This window comes from Coptis chinensis, chromosome 6, assembly GCF_015680905.1.
Source record: "Coptis chinensis isolate HL-2020 chromosome 6, ASM1568090v1, whole genome shotgun sequence".
Taxonomy (NCBI): Eukaryota; Viridiplantae; Streptophyta; class Magnoliopsida; order Ranunculales; family Ranunculaceae; genus Coptis; species Coptis chinensis.
The window spans coordinates 9,671,820-9,688,514 of NC_141461.1; the positions used below are offsets into that span (position 1 = coordinate 9,671,820).

At 38.0% G+C, this 16,695-nt stretch overlaps 1 protein-coding gene across 1 annotated transcript; it reads right to left on the reverse strand.

The window, feature by feature from the left end:
- Positions 1–5,522: 5,522 nt before the first annotated feature.
- On the reverse strand, positions 5,523–8,113 carry LOC147491344 (peroxidase 51-like). The gene is made up of 4 exons (XM_086566710.1): positions 7,317–8,113; positions 6,951–7,151; positions 6,684–6,849; positions 5,523–6,048 (listed from the first exon to the last, which is right to left on the reverse strand). The coding sequence occupies exons 1-4, from the start codon at positions 7,539–7,541 to the stop codon at positions 5,642–5,644; spliced, it is 999 nt and encodes a 332-aa protein (XP_086422836.1). The 5' UTR covers positions 7,542–8,113; the 3' UTR covers positions 5,523–5,641.
- Positions 8,114–16,695: the final 8,582 nt, after the last annotated feature.

Consider the following 16,695-nt stretch of genomic DNA (forward strand, 5'->3'; position numbering starts at 1 on the left):
GTTCTCTTGCTGTGGAAGCACCAACCACATAAGACAACAAACTCTTTGAGATCGTAGCATTCAACCATATCAGCACACATTGATCTTTTTCCATCCATTCACTATACGCAGGATTCTCAATCACTGTAGTAACACCATTTTCAATACCAGAAACATACTCATTTGGACATGATTTTGATCCATCAATATATCTAATGAGTTTACATTTTAAGAATGGGTAAGAACATCAATTTCCAAATAACATAATTTTCTTTGTTTAGTTTGATGGTAACTAGATTTGAGATATTAGAAAAGGACTGATTAAACATCTTTACTTTCAATTGAAATCACAATCGAGTATCAAGAATCAGAATACAAATTGAAATCAAAAGCTTGATTTCAATCAAATTCAAGATATGAAACACAAACTAGAATGAATTTGATGATTACTTGAATCACTGAAGAAGACGAAAATCATTGACAATCATTAGGATCAATTGTCGCGAGATAGAAAACGCTCTGATACCATGAAGAATGAATGATTTGATTAAGTTGTAAAACTATTACAATCCTATTTATATATAATTACACTAACCTATCTATGAGTGACAAGTGTCACTTTGTTATAACAGAAAAACAAACTCTAACAAACTCTGTAACTGACTATCTTCCAAAAGCTTTAGCTTTACATCATAACTGTCTACAATCTGTTGGTTTTCTCATCCGTATTTTTGTTTATTAACAAAAAAGGGTAAAAGTGGATTTTTAAAAAATAAAATGGGTCGGGCCAACTTATTTTGTCCTTAAGGGTTATTAAAAATTTGGTTCGTGGGCTATTTAAACGTGGGAATTGGGTTTGTGAGTGATTATAAAAAAATCATGTCCTCTAAAGTTGTTTTGAAACTAAATTGGGCCTTGGGGCTAATCTCTTATTTCAAATTTAGGCTGCCAAACTTGGGCTGGGGCTGCTAAAGGGCCTATGTGACACCTTTTACCAGCCCATTATAGTTGTTCCCATTGGACTTGCTCTAACATAAGTACATAACCAACATTTTGTTCTAAGTCTATCTCCGACCTAGTTACACTTTTTTGGTGTGTAGCTTGCAATTTTGTAACTTTGTACCTAACTTCCTATACAAAATCTATCATGTAGTTCAGTCCTGGTAGCTCGCTCCGGTCCACCCGTGATCACACTATCACATTAGCTATCCTACCTACATTAATATCGGTTCTTCAAAGATGCTCAGAGTGAGCCACGTCAGCAAAAAATTTTAAATAGTCCTTACTTTAAAAGTAATTACTTGCCTTCTTACCAAAATAACCCTGAATTTGGTGTCCTCTCTAATTTAATAAAAGTCAAAATTGTCTTTTCATGTGTGTTGGAAAAAAAATAAAATAAAACTACGTCCTTTATTTCCAATTCTATGCCCGTATTTCAATTCCACCTCAAGGGCTATGGGTTATTTTAATAATTATTAAATAAAAAAACAAGGGGGTGAACTGGGTAACACCCCCTCTCCCACCTAAACACACGGTCAACTTGGTTTGACCGTTAACTTTCAAGTCAAATAACTGAAAATGACATAAATGCCCCCACCTAATTAAAATTGAACATTTTCTTTTTGAAAACAATGAGGGAATTTGTGTAATTTTCAATTGTTTGACTTGAAAGTTAACAGTCAAACCAAGTTGACCGTGTGTTTAGGGGGGAGACCCTAATTTCCCATCTAATAGGGGGGAAATCCTAATTGGCTCATCTGGGGGGGGGGTAATACTAGTTAAACCAAAAAACAAAAAAAGCACCCAACCCTTCGTCATATGTCTCTACAACAAAGGAAAGAGTTGCTTCTTGCAAAAAGTCCGCTAACTTTGGATAGTTCTAGAAATTTGAAATGCTTAAGAAAAACTTTGCCTTCCTCCTTTGAATGTGATTCCACTCTTTATGAAAATGCTAAACCTGAAGGCATAATTCGGCAACGCAAAAGGAAAAAAACAGCAACGTACTTGCCAAAAGTGTACCCAGTAAGAGGACGCCCTCACTAGAGTATTCCTGAAACCAGTCTCTCTGCTGAAGCGTGCCCTGGAAGTAATGGTTGACAAAACATTGTCAAGAGGATACCTAAAACACTACTCCAGAGCATCCAACATCATTACTGTTGTCCCAAGAGGTTTCCCCTATCTAATCTTCCGCCATGCCTTTTCCAAACTCAACAACTTAGTGTGACACCCTAACCTTGCACAAACGAAAGGTAAAAACTGTACAAGACCTCCCTTATTCACAAAGTGATCATAGCAACTCCAAACAAAATCCTCAACCTCTGACTTCAACCCATACTTTGACTTGACCCCAAAAGCTCTGTACAAGGGACTAGCAGTCGCAGAATGGTTATAATTCTTCATCTTTACACTACCAAGCCCATCAGGAACAGCCAACCCAGACCCCAGACCAAGTGAGGCATGAGCCAACTCTAGTGTGAAGCACCCTATAAGTAGTCTTCATGGAGTCTTCACGCCAACTCCTAAGTCCTAACCTTGCCTCCCTCTATTACCTTGTGAGTGGCCTCCTTGAATTGGCTGCAAGCTACTAGGATGCTCCCCAGATGCCCCTTCAAAAAGAAGTTTTTTAGTTTGGGCAAATGCCATCCCGACTTCAGTTTAGAAGTTTTTTAGTCATTGTACGTCATACTTCCATTGAAATTGTTTGTCATATATGAAGTAATTTGTGATCGAAAGATTCCAATAATGAGGAGTATTTTTAACTGGGGGTGATGGCTTCACTTTCCTTTATCTATTCCTTTTTCGAAAGACAAAATTCTCAATGGGTTGTTGAACGTGCATGAGTGTATTGTTGCTGAAAACCAACTCAAATTAGTGATTTAATTTGTGGTATAATGTAGTATTCTCAAAAATGACCTAGGCGGTGGCTAGGCTAGGTGCTAGGCAATGCCTAGATGACTTGCCTAGGCCTAAGACACAGTTCAAAAAATGGTGGCCGATTATTCGGCTTCTAGGCGGACTAATCTTTCTCCCTTCTTATAGCAATTTGTTTATCAATTAGTTGATTGCAACCCTTTTGTGTTTTGCATCCTCTCCAACGTTGTATGTTGGAGAGAACGTACGTGATTGTAATCTTTGTAAAACAGGTCATCCCAAAAAATATTATTTCTTTGTGAACATGTTTTCTCTTTGTATGTTGGAGAGAACCTAAGTGATTACAATTATCAATTAGTAGTTCTACTTATTTTTTTTTCTATTAAAAATTTATACTATTGCAAGGAATTGGTTGGTGGGTATTTGTCAAAATGGGCAAAAAGTTGAAATGAAAGCATTGTAGGTATGTACGGTGATTTTGATCTTCTTTTTTTCATTTCCTTTTAATTTGTGGTAAACTTCTTTTATTTTCTTTGTTTCAAGTGGCAAAATATAGTTCAATTTAGCAATTTTGATAGATGGTTATTATTTTTTTTTTGACAGAAAACAAAAAGACTATATTGGTGACTCTTTCCAGATGAACTACATGGTTGTGGGAAACATCAATCTAATCTCTGCGAATTCACTCTCAATTTGTGGGACGACAATGCTGGATCTAAAACCATTGTTAGTTTTTATCTTTATACTATATTGTTTTTCAATTTTTAGGTTTAAATATCAAGATTATGTGCGACTTAGCTTCCATTAAGTTTATTTATTTATCTTTAAGCCGATATAGGATATATATGTTGAGTTATGGTTATTTATTGCTTGAATGGGTGACTTACAAAATCAAGATATAGCACGAAACAACTTTCATTTAATTAAGGATCATATCTGCAAGCACAGCTGAGTCAGGTTCAGGAGGAACTTGAGAACTCAAAAGATCGGTTAGCATCTGTGGAAAAAGAGAAGGCTCTAGCTCTTGAGGAGTTGAAGGCCACGAAGAAATTGGCTGAGGAGGCTACTGAAAAGATTGGGGAAGCTTTAGTTTCTCAAAAGTGAGCGGAGGAGACTACTGAGATTGAGAAATTCCGGGCTGATGAATTGGAATTGGCAGGAGTAGAGGCAACACAAAAGAGGGAATTGAAGAGGAATGGTAGAAAGAGATCAATGTTGTCCGACTCCAACATGCTGCTGATGTCTCAGCCCTATAACTTTCTACTACCGAGGAGCTCAAACGAGTGAAACATGAGATGGACATGTTGAGTGATGCAAAGAATCAAGCATTGAGCCATGCTGATGATGCGATCAAGATTGTAGAAATTCATACCGAGAAAGTGGAATTCCTGTTTGCAGAGTTATGTCGTGTGAAGGCCTTACTTGATTCCAATGTTAAGTTAAAGTCCAATGAGAGCACAAAAGAGCTGAACACCGAGGTGAAATTCCTGAAAGAAGAACTTGATTGAGAAAGCTAAAGCAGCTGAAACAAGGACCACGGAAGCAGAAGCTTTGATTCAACAACTAAAACAAGAAGTTGAGAAAGCCAATGCTGCCGAGACAAAGATGACGGAAGCAGAAGCTATGATAATCCAACTAAAGCAACAACTAGAGGAAGCAAAAGCTGCCGAAATGAAGATTGCTGAAGTGGAAACTTTGATTGAAAAACTAAAAGAAGAACTTGAGAAAGCTAAAGCGACAGAAAGATAAATAGCTGAGGCATAAACTTCAATCGAACAACTAAAACAAGAACTTGAGAAACAACTTATAGTTGAGGTAATTAATGCTAAGAAAGCCGAGTCATATGCATTTAAGTTGGTTGATGGGAGATGAAGGAAAAATAGTTTGAGAGTCACGCTCATGAAGCTAATTAGTTAGAGAGATTTGCATCAGTCTTTGACTACTTTGATAGAGCAGTTAAAAGGACAGAGTGGCTTATTGCAGGACACAGGCTGAAGTTGCATCTCTTAAAGCAAAGGTGGAATCCTTAGAGATATCAGTAGAGAGACAGATAAGGGATCTCGAAGACTAGATGGGGAATTTTGATACTGCCAACCAAGAGGCATTGGAGAAATCAAGAATGGTTGAATCACTGACTACTGAGCTTGAGATTGTCAAAGTGGAGATGGTGCAAGCTTTGAACAATGAAATACTTGCAGCTTTAAGTGTTCAGCAAGCTCCTGAATGAGTTGGAATCATCTAGAAATGAAGAAGAGAAAAGTAAGAAAGCAATGGAGAGTTTCGCGTTAGCTTTACATGAAGTTTCCTCGGAAGCTATAGAAGCTAAAGAAGGACTTCTGTCCACTCACAACTTGAAAATCTTAAGCCTCGCTTACTTATTATTATTATTATTATTATTATTTTATTTTTATTTTTTGTTTTGAAAGGCAAACAGAGTTTTTGAGAGGTCCCTTACCCCTATTTTATTAAAATTAAAACTAGCTTGGTTACATAGCTTATACTCTTACATATCTTTTGCCCGTGCCGCCTCGCACTTATTCAATGCACAAATGCGTTTTTGCATTAAGTACATCAACCAAAATACTTTAGCCTAAAAATTAATAGGCCGAGGCATAATAAATTTAAAAATAGCAGACCCGACCATAGGTCCGGCAGCATGGCTAGTGAGTACGTGATGAACTAATGATGTTCTTTATATCATTCATTGAAGCAATAATACATGTTTATTTCGATATATTCTTGTATCTCTCCTCACCGATAACCAACAAAGGTTAGCGTAATTTAATTTGTGCTAGTTAAAAACTCCACAGTCTCTTCGAATGTTTCCCTGTGATCCAGTCTTGACCCCGACGCGCCCTAACTTGGTAATTGCAGTGACAAATGCTTGTTGGAAGGCTGCAGAGTTGCCGGCCCAAGTATCAACTGTGGGCTTGGACCTAGTGTCTGTATGTAGAACTTGGTCTGAAGTCAAGAGGCCGAAGCCTTGTTGGAGATTTTTGTAGTACATATTATCAAAGGTCCTGGGAGTGAAGGGATCTAAGTTCACGGCTATCGTAGGATCGACATTCCTTGGGCACATCGCCTGTAGCTGGGGTACGTAAGTTTTGTTAATCGTAGGATCCACTGGATTGGAAGGACTAAAATTGTAGATGCGATTTGAGAACTTTTTACAATGAGAAAAGCCCAATGTATGGGCCCCTGCAAAGAAAAATATACTCGCGTTAAACCCAAGATAATAACCAGCATATTTGATATAGCAGGCAAGATGAGAACAGTTAATCTCAAAAATGCTGGATCATTTACTTATTGTTTACACTGGTCATGTAGAAAATATAATGATTAGTAAAAATGCTGGATCTGATGATATATCTCAAACTCTCAATAATGCTAGGCATGTACACTGTGTTGTTGCCATGTTGTGGCTTGTGATGAGGTCACAATTCTACACCAAAACAGGTGATAAACGACGGATAGTTTACTATCCAAGTATTCAATCATAAGAGAAGATTTGCTTAGATGTCCCCAAGAATAGTTTACGGATATGAGTTGACATTATGTCGAGAAGATTAAATTGTTGTAATAGAGCAGGTGCTGTCGGTAAAACCTTTTGGGTGATATTACCATAGGTTTGGGACTCCAATTCCTGGCACCATCAAAGAGTTACTGATCTCATTTAAAACAGGCTTGGCAGTCAAAAAAAAAAATTGTTGTAACACTCAGATGGCTAATTGTGACTTCTTGTATGAAGATAAGGTGATGGCATTGACACTCGATTGAAATTTGGAATAAGCAACATTTTCTCAAAATCAATTAGTCGACGTTCAAATATATACCTGAGAGAGCAATCATGTCAAGCTGAGTGAGGCCATTTGCAGTGAACAAGGCATTGAGCTGATTTAAGTTAAAAGTTGGCTGGGGTAATTTCCCAGTAACGCTTGAAGATGTTGAACTCAAGCCATCCAATCTCCCTAACTCAACTGCATAAGACGGTCCACCAGACTGCATTAATCACATACGAAATTAACAACAGTTAGTACATCTGCACATCTATCCCCAAGTCTAAAAACTATGAAAAGCATAGAAACTAGTAAACCAATTACCAAACGTATAACATCTCTAGTGGCCATAGCAAGTATATCAGCACAAGAGACTTTGTTTTTGCAACTTGGGACTGCATCTACTGCTGCTTTGGCCTTGATCACTGTATCAAATCCATCTCCGGCTAACGATAAGTTGTCTGGATTGTCTTTCTCTGCTTGGTTATTGGCAGTTGAGGCAACGATAACTGATGCGTCACAGCCCTGTAATTGATCAAATTTGTGGTCATTTAGGAACCCAGTTGAAGCAGGCGTACGTAACTTACTTTTTCGTGAAGCAAAATCTAAAATATCATATTCAAAGTAGTTTACCATTTTTAAAATATTAAATACTTGAAGCAAAATTTCATATGCACCAAATCTTCTCACCTCAACGAAGCAATCATGAAAAAATAGACGAAGCGTCCCAGGAACAGTAACAAATGTCTGCTGAAACTTCTGAGTAACAGCTCCTGTAACGATGCTTTCGACATTTGGGCATACATCCTTATAGTAATTCTGTCTAAGCTGAGCTGAACATAAGTGAGGATGAAGGAAAAACAGATTCAAGACTAGCACACAAACCAAATGAATTCCGGCCACCAATAGCCCCATAGGTATACCGTATATACGAGACGATAGAGAGAGTATGGTGTTGCTTATAATTTAATTAAACCCAATTAAACAATGAAGAAGGGAAGTAAATGATGAACAAGCTTAAAATGGAGTTGTCCTAAAAAATGAACAAACCAAAATGAACTAAACAAGATAGGAAAAAATCCAGTATAGAAACCAAAATGGTAGGACTTAAAATGATTACAAAAGCAACTAAACAAGATAGAAGAGAAAGAAAAGAGTATTGAGACAGAGAAAAGACACGTTAACAAACATGGGAAAGTCTTTTAAAAGTTGCGTTATACTTATAGGGGAATTGGTCCAGAGAAGCCAGTTGTTTTAGAATCTTTACAGCCATATTGAAAGTTGATTTCATGGAAGTTAGATTTTGAAAGAAAATGACAAGTTTTCATGGCCGCCTTCACTTACAACCATACTACTCTCCTCGTAACTAGTCTTATCTTAATTATATTAAAATCCAATGATTTTGCATCTCTATGAAATATATTAGTCATAGAAAGTTTGAGACAACAACTGGACGGGACGGACGTAACAGGGAAACAATGCACGCCAGGGCTGCTTCTTGTGGGATTCCCAACTTATAGATTGCATACGCATATTGTCCACATGCATGTAAAGAAGACTAGCTACATAGATGGCAAACAAATCTAGCTTGGGTATATACATATCGAATTATTGTATACATCCCATGATCCCAAATCAAATTAACCATAAGACAAGATTATGTACATCAATTGCTACCATCTAATAATTGATCGATCAGGCTATTGATCGATGTGAATTGTGTTAAATGTCACTGGTGATGTTTGAATTTTGAAGATTATCGCGGAGCCTGAATGCCTGATAGTAGTGGTCATCAAATCAAAATTCTTCGATATGTTATGAGTTATGAGGAATGTTAGCAGGCAAAGCACTTTGTGCTCTGAATATATGCTACTTAGCGAGTGAAGTGTCTTTACCGCAATTTGTGTTGCCTGCTAGCCGATAGTGGAGGCTGAAGCTTGATTGTTACAATTCTAGAGCTTTTCCCAAAGGTTATCCAGAATACTCTCGAGCAGTGGTTTAGTTTACACAATTTTTTTCCTTCTTGCAAATTATTTTTCACATTGCCTCCAATTTTATTTTAGCAATTTACAGTAGTTGCAAGTGCTATTTCCCTGATTCGACGTAATTAAGATTGCATTTTAAGAAAAAGAATTCCATGAATATTGTCCACAACAAAATGAATCATTCTATGAGCTGCCATAAGACTGATGATAAACTCATCAAGTCCTGCCAAATGTTTGGTAAAGTAGTTAATTAAACATGATTAAACTTTCTAAATCAGCACTGTGGCAAAAAACAGTTTCCCTTCGTAGATGACTTAAAAAGTATATTCGAAAATGAATGACAAAGACCATAACCTTTTTTATTAGAAAATATAGCAGCCCATAAGATTATTTTTTGGTCTTTGATTAAGGTATACCCGTAAATATAATCAGCATCCTAGGGTCTTCCCGTGTGCTCATAACCAATTTAAGTTTAGTTTAAACGTTTTCAATTTGGGTAAACTATGAGAGTAGGTATGTGTTGTTATCTGATGCTTTCATCACATATGGTCCTTCAATTAATTAAATTAAATCTTTCTTGTCAACTTATCTGAAAGAAACAACAAGAACAAGAAAATAAGAACAAGAGTAAAGAGTTAAGAGGATAGTGGTCGGTAAGTTTAGTATCAATTACTAATTTAATATTTCCGATCTTATGCCATATAAGGTTTTAACAACTGGTGAGAAATAATTTGGAGAACAAGCAGAACCTTATTCATCACCAGTATAGAATTTCCTCACAATATAGAGTGTACTCACAATACCTATTATAGATTTGATTAGGTTGAAGAACTATTATAGATATGATTAGGTTGTCTGTAGTCTTAGGTTTAACCTGGCATGTATTCTCGATGTTATATTCTTTAATTATTATTAATAGAGTTAACTAGTATTACCCTCCTCTCTCTCTCTCCTACTAGATCAGACATTAAGTCCCCCCACCATTCCCCAAATACACACAAAACAAAAGTCAAATTGGATTGACCGTGTGTGTGTGTGTGTTTTTTTTGTATTTGGGGGAGACCCTAATTTCCCACATAGTTGGGGGTGGGGTTGGTAATTGGCTCATCTAGGGGGTAATATTAGTTACAGATATCGTTACATTGTCACCCATTGCCCATTGCTATTTTTTAGATAATGATCATCTTCTTTTTTCATATCATAGCTTGATAATACGTGTTGGGGTTTATACCAATACCAATCGATTCCCCATTACACAGATAACTTGTATTTAAACAATAACAACCACACAACAATTTAAATATTCCTTATAACCAAACTAATATGCCCAACTCGCTAAACAACTATTAACAACAGATAATAATGTAAAACAGTAAAAGCATACCACAACACAAAGATATACCATGGTTCGGCCAATGGTGCCTACTTCCACAAAAACTAATCTTTTTATAAAGTGGGATGGAAGATTACAATCACTCCTTGCAGTCTCTCACCTTACTAGATCAATCTTTTCTCTTTACAGACTTGTCTCTCTGTAAAGGTTATTTCTCAATCTTGATTGCTTTCAAGATTGGGTTTCTCTCTCTGTTCTTGTGTATTTTCGTGTCTCTTCTGACTTCGTTAGGTTTTTCCAAAAAAAAACCCCAACTTGTACTGCAAACTCGCGATTCACAAAAAATAGAATTCTATCAAAAATAGGCATGGGCGCGGGGTGCCCCTTGGGCAAGGCCAAGTCGAGCGCGCATCGCCCTTGAAGTACTGGAGGTCGATTAAGGCATGGGCTGGCGCCTTGGCAGGCAAAGCCAAGTCGGTAGCGTCTTGGCCTTCTCGGGAGCTTCTCCATGCAGGCTGAACTCCTTTTCTCCTCATGTGAGGGATAACTCCAACAATCTCCCCCTCCCAAACAGTGAGGGGGGATACCTCCATACAATTTCCAAATCAACAGGAAGAGTCTACTACCATTCCGGCGGTAGCACAGCAAATATCAAACTTATATTTTGGTAAGACTTTGGTTATCATATCCGACCCGTTCTTGTCGGTATGGATCTTTTTGATACACAAATGCTTGTCTTCGAGTACTTCTCTAATCCAATGATAACGCACATGTATGTGCTTGAATCTAGAATGGAAACTCGGATTCTTGCTCAAATGGATGGCGCTCTAACTGTCACATAGAACTACAAACTATTTCTGATTTAGCCCTAGTTCGTCGAAGAACTTCTTCATCCATAGCATCTCTTTGCAACACTCAGTGGCTGCAATATACTAGGCTTCTGTAGTGGAGAGGGCAACACACCTTTGCAACTTAGATTGCTAAAAAATTGCTCCCCCAGCAAAAGTAACCAGATAACCGGAGGTAGACTTCATCGAGTCAACATCACCTGCCATGTCTGCATCAGTGTAGCCTTCAAGTAAGGGCTTACTTCCACCAAAACACAAACACGATTTGGAAGTGCCCTTGAGATATCTCAATATCCACTTAATACCTTCCCAATGCTCCTTCCCCGGATTTGACAGAAATCGGCTTACAACACTAACAACGAAAGCAATATCTGGTCTTGTATACACCATTGCGTACATTAAGCTGCCCACTGCGGATGCATAAAGAATCTTTCTCATCTAACTTTGCTCATGCTCACTCTTTGGACACATCTATTTGGTCATGCGGAACTGGCCACCAAGCAAACAACTGACTGGCTTCGCTTGATCCATGTTGAATCTCTTCAACACCTTCTCAATGTAGCTTTCTTGAGAAAGCCACAACTTCCCACTCTTTCTGTCACGAGTGACCCGCATCCCAAGTATTTGCTTTGCTTGACCCAAATCCTTCATCTTAAAGGACTTACTCAAGTCTTTCTTCAGTTTAGATATTTTGTTGATGTTTGGGCCAACTATCAACATATTATCCACATATAACAAGAGCACAATGAAATCTCTATCTGGAAATTTCTGAACAAACACACAATGATCGAAAGCAGACTTCTTGTATACTTGCTTCGCCATAAAGGAATCAAACTTTATGTACCACTGTCTCGGTGCTTGCTTCAATCCATACAAGCTCTTTATCAGCTTGCATACTAGGTGCTCCTTACCTTTGACCTCAAACCCCTCTTGCTGGTCTATGTAGACATCTTCTTCAAGGACTCCATGAAGAAAAGTTGTCTTAACATCTAGCTTCTCAATCTCTAAGTTCATACTTGCAATCATACCTAATACCACCTGGATAGAAGTCATTTTCATTACAGGAGAGAAAATCTCATCAAAGTCAATCCCTTTTCTTTGACCGAATCCCTTCACAACAAGGCGAGCTTTGTGCCTTGAGTGTGGATTGTTCTCCTCATGCTTGATCTTATAGATCCACTTATTTTTGAGAATTTTTCGTCCTTCCGGTTTCTCAACTAACTCATAAGTGTGATTCTTATGCAAAGAATTCATCTCGTCATGCATGACCTTCAACCACTTCTCTTTGTCTGTACTTTCAAGAGCCTCTTGATAGTACATCGGTTCTCCACCATCCGATAGTAGAACGTACATATGTGGTGGATACCTGGTTGAAGCTAGTCTCTCTCTGTCTGACCTCCTTGTCTCATCTGCTGGTGCCTCAAGATGATGCACTTCTGCTTGCTCTGGTGGTGGTTCATGCACTTCATCTGCATCTTCTATACCAATAGGTTCTATCCCATCATGAGCAATAGGATTCTCATCATGAGCTTCAAACTCATGGTTCTCTGCATTCTCAATGCCTTCTGCATGTTCCACAGTAGGAACTTCTTATTCTGAATCAACAAGATCATTGGTGAAAGCCTGTAGCTTCTCACCCTCCTCAAAGTCTGTTATGGTTTGGTCTTCCAAAACACAACATCTCGACTTCGGATTACCTTCTTGTTATTCGGATCTTAGAGTTTGTAACCAAACTTTTCATCTCCATAACCCAGAAAAATGCACTGCTTTGCTTTGTCATCAAGCTTTGATCTCTCATCCTTCAGAATAAATATGCACAAATGCCCTGCACCCAAATACCATCAAATATCCATAATCAATATCTTTGCCTAACCATACTCTCTCTGGATAGTAACTATTCAGAGGCTTCGACGGCGATAGGTTGATCACATGCACGGCTGTATGCATTGCTTCTACCCAGTAGCTTCTAGGTAGCTTAGAGTGAGATAGCATGCATCTCATCCTCTCTACAATGGTAGGGTTCATTCTCTTTGCTATTCCATTCTGTTGCGGTGTCTTGAGAACGGCCTTCTCATGACGAATCTCATTACTCTGGCAATACTCTTCAAACGACCCAATGTACTCACCCCCATTATCTGAGTGAATACACTTCAACAACTTTCTTGTCTCTCTTTCTACCATGCTGTGGAATTTCTCAAACAGGCCAAATACTTCATCTTTGGTCTTCAGACTATATTCCCATACCTTTCTTGACGCATCATCAATGAAGATCACGAAGTATAAAGCTCCCCCATGGGACTTCACTTTTATAGGACCGCATAAGTCTGTGTGGACATTGTCCTTTCTGTGAGAAGGGAATCTTTGGAAAGACACCCTGTGTTGCTTTCCTACCAAACAGTGAGTACATCAATTTAAATGTGTACATTTGATGTCTGGCAAGGCCTTTTGCTTAGCAAGAACTTCCATCCCCTTTTCACCCATATGACACAGTCTCTTGTGCCACAGTTCGGAGGAAGTTTCTTCTTCTGCCGCATTCACTTCTATTTTACACAAACTAGCATGTGTTTTGTAAAGAGGGCAAGTTTTCTTCCCTCTTGCTGCTACAATGGAACTTTTGCTTAGTTTCCATACCCCGTTACCAAACGAGTTTACAAAGCCATTGTCATCTAACTTCCCAGCCGAAATTAGGCTTAGCCGAATGTCAGGGACATGTCTTACATCCTTGAGTGTCAAGGTGTAGCCGACATTGGTTTCTATATGAACATCACCAATGCCTATAATCTTCGAGACTCCACTGTTATCCATCTTTACTTCACCATATTCACCACAGTTGTAGGTAGTGAAGAATTCCCTGTGTGGTGTGATGTGATAGGATGCTCCTATATCTATCACCCACTCTGTATCCTGGTCTAAGATACTAAGACAGCACACACCACAATTTGACACAATTCCCACTAGATCATCGACTAGTGCGGTAGTATCTCTGCCTGTGTTTCCATTCCTCTGTACCATGTCTTCATGTATACAATTATTCTTCTCATCCCTCTTCAGTGTTTTGCACTCATATCTGAAGTGACCCTTGGTGGCACAATAGTAACATTGCCTCTCTACCTTAGGAGTTCTAGCTTCACCCCTAGATTTACTTCTGTCATCACCTCTAAAACGAGATGGTTTTCTGCTTCTACCTCTCCCCCGTTTCTCTGTGACAAGGATCTCTGAGTGAGAGGAGCTGCTTTTTGAACTCCTTCTAGTCTCCTCATTCAACAAAGATGTGGTAGCCATCTCCATGGAAACGATTCCATCTTTGGCTGCTCTGTGTAGAGAAACTGTTAATGTCTCCCAACTTTCGAGTAGAGAGCCTAATAGAAACAAAGCCTCAACTTCGTCTCCCAAATTAATCTTCATCAAATGCATCTAATTGATGGTATTCTGTAATTCGCTAAGATGCTCAGACATTGAAGAACCTTCTTGGTATTTCGTATTGGCAAACTTCCTAACGACCAGCACTTTGTTTCCGCTCGACTTCCTCTCATAGAGGTCTTCGAGTTTTTTCCACAAGCCAAAAGTTGTAGTCTCTTGGGATATATGGTGAAAAACACTGTCGTCAATCCACTGTCGAATGTATCCAATTGTTTTTCTGTCAAGCTTGCTCCACTCAGCCGTAGCAACCGATTCTGGTATTTCTCCTCCATTCTCAATGGGTTGTGCCAAGTCCTTGCAATAAAGCAAGTCTTTCATCTTGGCTTTCCAAATAGTGTAGTTCTTCCTATTCAGACTCGTCATGCGAGTATTCACGGAATTGTCCATCTCTACAAGTTATTTAAACTCAAATCTACTCTCAGGAGTTTTATCAAACACCTTCTGATCAAGATTTGGATAACACCCTAGGCTAATCGAACCAAGGCTCTGATACCACTTGTTGGGGTTTATACCAATACTAATCGATTCCCCACTACACATATAACTTATATTTGAACAATAACAACTCCAGACAAAAATCTAAATATTCCTTACAACCAAACTAATATGCCCAACTCGCTAAACAACTATTAACAACAAATAATAATGTAAAGCAGTAAAAGCATACAACAACACAAAGATATACCGTGGTTCGGTCAATGGTGCCTATTTCCACAAGAGCTAATCCTTTTATAAAGTGGGAAGGAAGATTACAATCACTCCTGGCAGTCTCTCACCTTATTAAATCACTCTTCTCTCTTTACAGGTTTGTCTCTCTGTAAAGGTTATCTCTCAATCTTGATTGTTTTCAAGATTGGGTTTCTCTCTCTGTTCTTGTGTATTTTCGTGTCTCTTCTGACTTCGTTAGGTTTTGCCAAAAAAAACCCCAACTTGTATTGCAAACTCGCGGTTCACAAAAAATAGATTTATGCCGAAAATAGGCATGGGCGCGGGGCGCGCCTTGGACAAGGCCAAGTCGAGCGCGTGTCGCCCTTGAAGTACTAGAGGTCGACCAAGGCATAGGCGCGGGGCGCGCCTTGGGCACTCCATGCAGACTGAACTCCTTTTCTCCTCATATGAGGGATAACTCTAACAATACGTTGGTGAGAGCTTTATCAAATTTAGGCACTAAAAGAAAAGAAATTGATAGTGAAAACTGCAAAGTGTATACTTAAACCCCCAAGAAGCATAAGCCTAAGTTGGTATTTCATGTCGTTTGCTTACAAATCAACTAAAGAATTTCAATTTACCGTTCTTTCTACCGGATAAATGTATTGGAGATTATCTATATTACCTGTGAATATTTACAATTAATTGAGGAATCCCCAAGTGTGCCAATTGAGTCTATGACCCATGAATTATTGGATTTGTTTAAGTTTTATATAATGATAATGATGAATAGAAGAACAATATGGTATATAATTGAAATAAATTTGATAAAGTTGAAATGAACAAACGAACCGATTACAATATAATATAACTCTTTATTTTTTGAGTTAACGAGTATTACCCACTAGATAAGTCAATTAGGATCTCCCAATGGGATAGCGAAAAAAAAAAAAAAAAATTAGGATCCCCCAATACATACAAAGGTTAACCCAATTTTATTTATTTATTATTATTTTTTTTAGAAAGGAAAACCCTAATTTCCCATTTAAAAGAGAATCCTAATTGGCTCATCTAGTGGGGCAATACTAGTCGAGTATTTTTTTTTTATCTAGTGTTCTAGTCCAAACTCCGAATACGGTCTTCTAATTACCCAATATTTTGTGTTTGAATATAACCCTTCATTTAATATATCTACAAACCAATATTTTGTGTCTGAATCATATATTTTGTCAGGTGTTCTAGTCCAAACTCCGAATACAGTCTTCTAGTTACCCAAAAAAATAGTCTTCCATTAAAGTAATCCATGACACAGCTCATTGTGTATCTCCCTTTTATAATCATGTTCTATACTTCTATGTGGTTGAATTATTATTATTATTTTATCATTATTTTTCTTCTTTTTTTTATATATATATTTTTTTTTATTTTTAATGCATATGAATGAATCAAAAGAACCTAACCTGACTTAATTTTTGTAATTGATCCTAACCTGACTGAAAAATTATCTAATTCATCTCTAATGTTAACGCTGGTTTGAGATGTCCACATAGTAGCCAGTGTTGAAGTTCAGGCCTTTGGGACTTTGGTTGGATTATATCCGAAGTCCAAACTATTATGCAAGGGATCAAGAGAGCTCACTAGTCTTTTTTTTTATCAAGAGAGTTCCCTAGTCGTCGACTGCCCATTGTTTCTCATCATTTCAGCTCAAGGACCTCGAGTCACTGAAAGCTCAACTGGTACTCCGTAATGTCCGTATAAAACAAAGGACTCGACACGGCCAATAATCCCAACATTATTGTAGAGAACTAGAGATGCCTTGTTCAAAGAGTCAAAGT